The following is a 10434-nucleotide window of genomic DNA, read 5'->3' as shown; positions in this document are numbered from 1 at the left end:
TATTTATTCAGCCAACTGACTTGAAAGTGTTGGGTGTTTTCAGAGAGTTATAGTGTATAACTCAGAGAGTAGAGCGGTTTGTACTGCAAGTGGTACCATCAGATTTAATGAAGCTGCTAGAGCAAGATTTGATAACACTTCAACCAATTTATCTGAGGCTGCTGTTATTTTGTGACAAGGCTGATAAACTTTGGATACTGTATCAAGAGGTAGAATAATAAGCCAGGGGTCTTTGTTATTTGCCATGATGTTGAATAATATTCCTAGAGCATGACCTTACTTTTAACATACATATGCAGAGAAAAAGTTTCATTACTGTCAATAATATTGCAATTATAGTCCTTTGTAGGTATATGAGGTCACCTAGAGAAGTAAATGGCAACCCACTCCAGTACTCTTGCCTGGAAACTCCCATGGATGGAGGAGCCTGGTAGGCTACAGTCCATGGGGTCGCTCAGAGTCGGACACGACTAATACGACTTCACTTTCACTTTTCACTTTTATGCATTGGAGAAGGAAATGGCAACCCACTCCAGTATTCTTGCCCGAAGAGTCCCATGGGCAGAGGAGCCTTGCAGGCTACAGTCCATGTGGTTGCAAGAGTTGGACAAGACTTAGAGACTAAACCAACCAACCAAGGAAACAGTGCATTTCAAAAAGTAGTGATTCCTCAAAGATTGTTTATTTATCATTTTTGTTTAATTGGACAGATATTTTGTGATGTAATAAATCTCAGTTGACTGCTCTAGATATTAGAGTACAGTGTTGAAAAGTAAAGAATCACTCAGTAATTACTTGGTTTTTTATTACTTCTTCTAAGTTCAACCCCAAACGCTTTTCTGGTATTTGATGAATTATGACTAGCTCACACGGAATACATGACGATGTAAAGGACTGTTTTAACACGCTCAAGGAAATTGGTATCTTTTCAGTTACAGACATACCCTAGGGATGTTCTGTTAAAGGACTTGTCAGGTAGAGGCCTAACAACAAAACAGACCTAAGAGGTTAGAGCAACTTGTTCAGATTTCCAAGTGCCATCTGAAGACGGGTATAGTGTTAGTGTTAGTCGCTCAGTCGTGCCCAACTCTTTGCGACCCCATGGACTGCAGCCCACCAGGCTCCTCTGTCCGTGAGATTTTCCAGGCAAGCATTCTGGAATGGGTTGCCATTTGCTTTTCCAAGGAAATGGGTTGGGATCTTCCCCATGGATTGAACCCAGGTCTCCTGCACTGCAAGGGGATTTTTACCGACTGAGCTACAAGGGAAGCCCCGTAGACTGGTATATGTCTCAAAAATAAAGCTGGGGATAAGAACATGTTTGGGAGACTAGGTTATACACATCCCATTCCTCTCTGTCCACGAGAGGGTGCAGCTTCCTGACACCAACACATTTCCTGTGTGAAATGCAGGCTTTGATTTGTCACTTCACAGTGATTTCAACCTTTCTTCCTCTTAAAAGTCAAGAACTTTATTCAGGTGACACTCCAGAGATGAGCTCTTCTCCAGGCTTAGTGACTGTGATACTGTTAATGCTGGGTAAGTAAAATGCCTCTTAAAACATGGATTCTTCCTTCTATTATGTCAGCAAAATCTTTAACCATAATTTTATCCTAGAAAAATATGCCCAAGGTGACACAGAATTTTTTTTTTTATAATTTGCCCAGGACAAACCCATGGAAACTCAGTGACCCAGATGAATGGCCAAGTGAGTCGTTCAGAAGGGACTTCTGTGACTATAAACTGCACTTATTCAACCTCTGGGTACCCTAATCTTTTCTGGTATGTCCAGTATCCTGGAGAAGGTCCACAGCTCCTCCTGAAAGCCATGAAGGCCAACGACAAGGGAACCAACAAAGGTTTTGAAGCCACATATAATACAGAAACTACCTCCTTCCACTTGGAGAAAGCCTCAGTCCAAGAGTCAGACTCAGCTGTGTACTACTGTGCTTGGAGAGACACAGTGACAGAAACAGCAGGGGGAGCTGAGCACAAACTCTGAGCAGCAATGGGCCCTGGCTGCTGTGTGTCTCTGATGCCCTCTGGTCCCAGCAGAGTTTATGGTGGTTTGTCACTCAGTCTCTGGTTGATACAAAAATCATACCATGTCTAGAACATAAGAACAAGAAGTAAACATTTCCCTTGTGTAAGTACTCAGTCATTTCAGTTATGTCCGGCTCTTTGGGACCCCATGGACTGTAGCCCTCCAGGCTCCTCTGTCCATGGAACTTTTCAGGCAAGAATACTGGAGTGGGTTGCCATGCCCTCCTCCAGGGGATCTTCCTGACCCAGAGATCTAGCCTGGGTCTGCTGCATTGCAGTCAGATTCTTTACCACTGCATCACTGGGGAACTTTCCCTTTACACAACATCTTATTAGTGAAGCTAAAAACTGTCTGACACCAATGGTTCCTTATCAAAGACCAAAGTAATTTCAAGGTTAAACCACATAAACAATGCAATAGTCCCTTGCTCATCCTTGCAGTCAAAATCCATGCCCCGCAGGTTGTTCCAGGCCAACTTGATGGGTTTTGCTTTACTGAGTTTTATTATACTTTCAGTATACAATATACTTTATACTGTATACAATATACTTTATACTGTATACAATATACTGAGTCAGAATGCAGCAGAGGTGTCATTTGCACAGTGTCTTCCTGACAGAGCATGCAGGAGAAGTAATAGGAGAGCTGCTGCTGCTGCTGCTGCTGCTGCTGCCAGGTCACTTCAGTCGTGTCCAACTCTGTGCGACCCCATAGACGGCAGCCCACCAGGCTCCCCCGTCCCTGGGATTCTCCAGGCAAGAACACTGGAGTGGGTTGCCATTGCCTTCTCCAATGCCTGAAAGTGAAAAGTGAAAGTGAAGCCGCTCAGTCATGTCCGACTCTTAGCGACCCCATGGACTGCAGCTTACCAGGCTCCTCGGTCCATGGGATTTTCCAGGCAAGAGTCCTGGAGTGGGTTGCCATTGCCTTCTCCAAATAGGAGAGCTACAGCCTCCAAAAACCATGACCTTTTAAAAACTTTTAATTTTAAACTGAAGTATAGTTGATATACAATGTTGTGTTAGTGTCAGGTGTACAGCAAAGTAATTGTTATGTACGTGAGTATAATATGTATACACATAGTATATGTATTCTTTTTCAGATTTTCCCTTATAGATTTTTGCAAAATATTGAGTATTTTGTAACAATCTTGAAATTGTGAGAGATAAGGAAGTGAGAGAAGATGGTGTATTGAAAAAATAATAGAGCAATCAATCTCTGTATTGCACTGCAAATATACTGCTGGTCTTTTCAAATATTGGTGCAATCCTATTTAATTAACATCTGTTTATTGGCACACTAGAGTACATTTGTTGTTTGGGAGAAAGTTTTAAGCACAGAAGTGAACAACATATGTTTTCTGGTTCTGCAGTGACTATTATGGTAAGAATGATTAAAAGTGTTATTGACCTTGAAATGCCTGATTCTTCTAAAATATTTTTCTGTGCTTCATCCTTCCACCTTCATTAAATTTTTGTTCTACTTTTTCTAAAGGCTGTATTTGTAGGCTTTATGAATGAGCTGTAGTCATAACATTAATATATTTTTGTTATGCACTGTTGGTTTAAATCTAGTATATATTAGTTATGCATTCTTGGTTTAAATCTAGCTAATTTTTTATTAGATTGGTTTAAATGCAAATTTTATTTTTGAAGTTCTATAAATAAAATGCATGTCAAAGTATACTTTAAACAATACAAAATGTTGTGCAATAAAATGTTTTCTCTGAAATTTGTATGAACATCGTAGATTAATAATACACATTTATCTCTAAGATAGTAAAGAAATCAGAAAGGGTATAAACCTGCAATCACAAAAAGAATAGATAAGGAGATCACAGCACATAGTGATGTCAAAAATATTTCAGAAGGTGAGAAGTGTAAGGAAGAATTAAAGCTTGTGTTACAGACTAGACAAAGAAGAAACCTAGGTTTAGTGCAAGAGGTGTCACAATGTGTGCTGTGGAAGAGTTTAAAAAAGAAGGGCCAGTTATCTTTGAATAGTTGAGAAAGATGGTGTTGCTCTTGTGAGTGCCTGTGTATGTATGGGTTGAAGGTTTGTGGTGGGCACTAAAATAGGAGGCCTGAGTGAGATTACTTATAAGTAAAGAACACCAGTGCTCTCCACAATTCTTTATAGTAGTGTTAGTTGCTCAGTCATGTCTGACTCTTTGCGGCCCCATGGACTGTAGCCTGCCAGGTTCCTCTGTTCATGGGATTTTTCCAGGCAAGAATATTGGAGTGGGTTGCCATTCTCTTCTCCCAGGGATCTTCCTAACCCGGGGATCAAACCCAGGTCTCCCACATTGCAGGCGGATTCTATACTGTTTGAGCCTCCAGGGAATTTATAACAAGCAATAATTGCTTTCTAAATCCAGAAGAGAAGTGGAAATTAGTCTTTGATGAATTAAGAATGTCACATAAAAAATTGTTCCAAACTTTGTGTATTACCTGGGCTTCCCTGGTGGCTCAGATGGTAAATAACCTGCCTGCAATGCAAGAAGTTTAACACACATAAAACCTGCATATTTTAATAAATATACATATTTATATATTGAGTAGATATTCTTCACCATAGCTGTGTAAATTTTTAAAGGTATGAGATATGGAACAGAGGTTAATTTATTCTTTGTAGTCCACAGGGCCAGAGAATCCAAATCACAGGAGAGGGGCTTCTACCTCTGGAAATGAGGTAGTCTTGGTTGCCCAGGGACCGTTTCTTATGACAGGTTCTTTAGGGTCAATCTTCTATTTGCACTATTTCTCTAGAAGACACAGGCAATATTGAGACTTTCTTGGATTTATTCTCACAGAGGTAACCAGAAAGTTCTAAGTAATCAAAGTGGTTTTGGCAGAGGAAGATAATTCTGGAAGCTCACAGAAGTTAAGGGGAAATGTCTTGGGGAAAGAATATTTTATTGGGGAAATGTCAATGTCATTGTCTTGGGGAAACAACATTGTAGTGGAGATTGGAAGAAAAATAATAGAATATAGACTCTGAGCCAGCGATGGCCAAGGCAGCAGAAGCATGCCAGTAGAATTGACTCATACTCATGCTCTGGAGGAAATTCCTCTAAGGCTGAGTCACTCACTGATTTTAAGATATGTGTGAGTTTGAGGTGTCTAATATAATGATTTGATATATGTATATATTTTGAAATGATAACACTACTAAGGTTAGTGAACACATCTTTCACTGCACATAATTACCAGGGTTTTTGTCTTGTTGTTATTATGGTGAGTTATTTAAGGTCTGCACTCCGAGTAACTTTCAAATGAAAAGTACAGTATTGTTAACTACAGTCACAGTTAACAGGCAAGACCGGCTTAGAGGAACACAATCTAAGATAATAGGCATTTGGAATATCAAATGATCTTTTTTCTCTTATACTTTTCTTTGGCTTACATGTTCCTTTTAGAAAGATTTTCTCCCCATAGTAGACAAAAGAGCATGGTATACAGGTGGAAAAGGAAAGTTTTGTATTTTTATGTTTAATAGTGAATCATGGTACTTTTCTAATTTCAAAACTAGTATCAGGCCCATCATTGGATAAAGAGCAACAGCATCTACCTCCTTCTAACTTACTAAAAATGACTCAGTTGTGTGCAGAGGTGTAAATCTTAATCTCTAAATTCTTACTGTGCATTTAAATTTTCAATCTAAGATGTAATTTGTTTGATCTTTGCTGTTTTTATGCCTCAGAGTCCCTCATAGGCACAGGTATGAGAAAGACATTTAACCAGAGAGTTCAGTAGGTAGAGATGTGACCACCAGATGGTGGTGCACCTCTGCTGATCAGCACATGTGGAGGGTTCATTGAGTGGGTTCTGAATGGATAGGTAGGCTTGGGGCAGAAGCAGAGCCTTTTTCTTATTGGCTGGGTAGACAATGAAAGAAACCACTCGAGAAAAGAAGGGATCACTTGGTAACAGAAGCAGCTCTCCTGGCCGGAGACTGCAGGTCCACAATTGATTCTAAATAGGAGAAACAATGAAGATACCCATTGGAGCTTTAATCACATTCTTGTGGCTGCAGCTGGACTGTGAGTTGAGGGTTTAAGGGAAATAGAGTGTATTAGTAGATATTCTTTAGATGCCAAGACTGGCTTTATTCAGATTTCTTCTAGTTATTGTAGAAAAGGGAAAGTAAACTCTAGAGCTAAATAATCTAACAACTTTTCTCTGACTTCTACTTTCTCCATAGGTGTCAGCCTTGGAAACAAGGTGGAGCAGAGTCCTACCCTGAGTGTCCAGGAGGGAAACAGCACTTTTATCACCTGTACTTATACAGATGGTAACTCAAACTACTTCCCTTGGTATAAGCAAGAACCTGGAAAAGGTCCCCAGCTCCTTATAGGTATTTATTCAAATAAGGGCAAAGAGGAAGACCAGAGACTGACTGTTTTATTGAATAAGACAGCCAAACATCTCTCCCTGCACATCGCAAACACTGAAGCTGGAGACTCAGCTGTCTATTTCTGTGCAGCAAGTACACAGTGCTTCCCAGGCATCTTCTGTCTGTACTCAAACCTGTGACTGGGGCAGCCCCCTTCCTTTGGTGCAACCTTCAAATATGACAAATGTTACATTGTTTGTCTGCAGGTGGAAACTGCTGTGCTAGTCATAAAAAACATGTGAAAGAAAGTGATAGTCACTCAGTCGTGTCCAACTCTTTGCTACACTATGGACTATACAGTCCATGGAATTCTCCAGGCCAGAATACTGGAATGGGTAGCCTTTCCCTTCTCCAGGGGATCTTCCCAATGCAGGGATCAAACCCAGGTCTCCCACATTGCAGGCAGATTCTTTACCAGCTGAGCCACAGGGGAAGCCCAAGAATACTGGAATGGGTAGCCTATCCCTTCTCCAGGAGATCTTCCAGACCTAGGAATCGAACCAGGATCTCCAGCATTGCAGGCAATTCTTTACCAACTGAGTTATCAGGGAAGCCATAAAAAGCATTGGATAAGGATATTAGGCTCAAGGGTAGCTAGAGAGGGTTAGAACATGTTGTTGGATACCTGTTGCTTACTGAATTCTTGAAGAGAGTTAGTAATTTACTGATTTATTTTTAAATTATAAGACCAAATTTACATTTTGCCATTCAGACTCCTCTTCTATAAATACTCCCCCTGTTATCCATATCACAATCCTTATTATGAATAGATTTTAAAAATATTGTGCTTTGAAAACAGCATATTTTTCTGATTATACAAATTACATGCCAAATATAAGAAAATGCTTTATATAATTAATATGATATTGACAATTCTATGATCACACAATGTTGCTAATATTCAGTTTACTCTTTTTATAAATTCCTATCTTAATTAGTATCTTTTCCCACTTAATATTAAATCTTGAACTGAGCATTCCCCATTTCATTATCTTGTTCCCAAACATCAGCTTTGAAATAGCTCTATGAGAAATATTAATAAATTACAATTTTACATTGTTTGACATCCCCTTTATGTGCATTGACCACTTTCTTATTGAGAAAATGTGATATGTGTTTTCCTTTCAGATCAGATCAGATCAGTCGCTCAATCGTGTCCGACTCTTTGCGACCCCATGAATCGCAGCACGCCAGGCCTCCCTGTCATAGTATATATTTTGTGTGTATTTGAGGAAAAGTAAGATAGAAAGTGATTTGAAAATGTCACATTCAAATGACTGCAAATCAAATGGTGTATTTACTTTCTCCTGTCTCTGGACAATTTACTGCAAACTTCATGGCCTTCTCTTGATCCTAGGAGGCCAGTCTGGGTGTTGATAGCCTCCATTTTTCTTCCTTTCCTTAGGGGGATGCTGGCTGCTTACACCTGTCTTGTTTCTTCCAGGCCAGCAGAGTGGGGCTGCCTTCTGCACATGCTCACTAGGCATCTGCAAAGCCTCACTCTGGCTGTTCTTTGTGCCCTGGGAGCAGTGACAGGGTGGGGTGGTGTTTGAGTCAGACGTTGTGTGATGGCTGGTATCCCTGGGCCACTTTTGATGATTGGCAGGCAAGGCATCCCCAGCAACTGGTGGGCAGTCCTGATGGAGCCAGTGCCTTGGTCGTAGGAAACATGTCCATTTTAATGCCCTCCTGGAGACCTGGCTGCTGTTCCCAGGTGCTCCCCACTCCCCAGCTGAGCAGCACACCAAGGTATTCTGGGTGAGGTGAGAAAGGGGCGAGTCTTTTCTGTAGGTTCTCCCAAAGCTGGAGAGCAGATGCTCACTCACAGGCCCTCACTTTCCTCTGTGGAGAAATCGCAGGTCAAGAATGTTTCCCCTGGAGCCCAACTGTGTGCTTTGAGGGGAGGAGTGATGAAGGTAATGTGAAATTGTTCCCCTAACCCTCTTCAGTGTGTCTGATGTCAGACGGTGTGCTGGAACTTCTCTGCTGGATTTCTGAACTTCTCAAAGCTCCCTTGGAGTATGACGATGAAAATTGATGTTTTTGGCAGGGTGAAAAGATGGTAGAAGGTTCTTATTTTGCTATTTTGAGTTCAGTATTTTAAATCTTAATTCCTAAGTATTTACATAGAAAATTTGACTATTTTTTATTTATATTTCTGTTTATTTTGAATTTTAATCCATTGTAGAGATCATGTAGCCATCACAAGATAATGACACGGAAGTTTCACTGCTCCCCAAAACTCCCTTGTGCTCTCCTTTTGTAACGACAAACTCCCCATTCCTGTGCTGTGCTGTGCTTAGTCACTCGGTTGTGTCTGACTCTTCTCAACCCCATGGGCTGTAGCCCCCCCAGTCTCCTCTGTCCACGGGGATTTTCCAGGCAAGAATATTGGAGTGGGTTGTCATGTGCTTCTAAAGGGGATCTTTCCACCTAGGGATCAAACTCAGATTTCCCACATTGCAGGCAGATTATTGACTGAACTACCAGGGAAGCCCATGAATACTGGAGTGGGTAGCCTATTCCCTCTCCAGGGCACCTTCCCAACCCAGGAATTGAACTGGGGTCTCCTGCATTGCAGGCAGATTCTTTAGCAGCTGAGCTACCAGGGAAGCACCCCCCGCCCATACCTAACTCATTTCAAAAATTAAAAAAAAATATATAAATTCAGAGTTTGATATGAGACTGTCCAAAGAATTGTTCTGGGTATGGATGTATTTTAAGTAACAGAATACAGTCATGAGATCCTTTAATTGAGAAGTTTAAAAGACTTAAATAATGTGAAGAGAAATTAATGATATTTCATATTTAAGCAACCAGTTGTTAGAAAAAAGTTGGGTGTTTTTAACTTAGAGAACAATTCCTACTGTCCTACTGTATGTGGTTCCATTAAACTTAATAGAGATTCCACTGCAAAATCTAAACATGCTTCAAACAATTTCACTGAGGCTGTCATTACTGAGACAGGCAGATGTGAAGTGAACAGTGAAGTGAAAGTCACTCAGTCATGTCTGACTCTTTGTGACCCCATGGACTATACTGTCCATGGATTTCTCCAGGCTAGAATACCGGAGTGGGTAATCTTTCCCTTCTCCAGGGGATCTTCCCAACCCAGAGATCGAACCCAGGTCTTCTGCATTGCAGGCAGATTCTTTACCAGCTGAGCCACAGGGGAAGCCCAAGAATACTACAGTGGGTAGCCTATCCCTTCTCCAGTGGAACTTCCTGACCCAGGAATTGAACCGGGGTTTCCTGCACTGCAGGTGGATTCTTTACCAACTGAGCTATGGGGGGAAGATAAGTTTTGGCTAATTTATCAAGAAATAGGCTGTGATAGACAGTGGGTCTTTGTTGTTTGCCATGGTGTGGAGTCATATCCCTAGGCATGGATTTCCTGTTATATTCATACACAAAGATTTATTACAGACAGGAAGTGGTTAGGGATGTGGTGGCACAGGTGTAGGGTTGGGGGTGGAATCAGTGGTGATCTTAGGGTTAGCTGTCTTATGGAGGTGTATGAGATCAGCTGCTATGTACTTCCTTTAGAGCTGGACATACAGGATATATAACAGTTTGGTATGGCTCATTTATTATCCCAGTTGAGTTAATTGGATGAATATAAATTCAAAGGCTTGATAACCTAATGACAAAACTAAGATATCTAATCTGGCTTTCATGAACAGAGCTGGACTGTCAAAATTAGTAGAGAATAAAAGGGGATTTCTGTGATGGGAGTCAATCTCTGCAACCTCAGCCTAAACTCTTTAGAAAAGAATGGTTCGATTTTCCTGCTCTGGCCCGAAGATGGGCAACTGAAAATGTTGATAGTGAGGAGAAGCTTTATTGTAACAATAGGCAGAATAGAAGAGCTAAAGTGCTTTGCCGTCTTTCCATAAAGTGATTTATTTCTACCTTAGGTGGAAGAACTGAACACAGAAGTGAGGCTGCATGGTTAGTATGTCTTATATTATTTCCATAATACATTATAGACCATA

General features: G+C 40.9%; 1 gene segment (V, D, J or C); it reads left to right on the top strand.

Moving 5' to 3' along the window:
* The first annotated feature begins 5883 nt into the window (after positions 1 to 5883).
* LOC133255149 (T cell receptor alpha variable 13-1-like) lies at positions 5884 to 8477 on the top strand. The segment is given in 3 exon segments: positions 5884 to 6086; positions 6248 to 6532; positions 8389 to 8477. Coding segments are annotated over 3 exon segments (426 nt in total).
* The last annotated feature ends 1957 nt before the right edge of the window (positions 8478 to 10434 follow it).

Source organism: Bos javanicus, chromosome 10, assembly GCF_032452875.1.
Source record: "Bos javanicus breed banteng chromosome 10, ARS-OSU_banteng_1.0, whole genome shotgun sequence".
Classification (NCBI taxonomy): Eukaryota; Metazoa; Chordata; class Mammalia; order Artiodactyla; family Bovidae; genus Bos; species Bos javanicus.
Note: the sequence above shows the minus strand (reverse complement) of the source record. Positions and strands in the feature narration are given on the sequence as shown.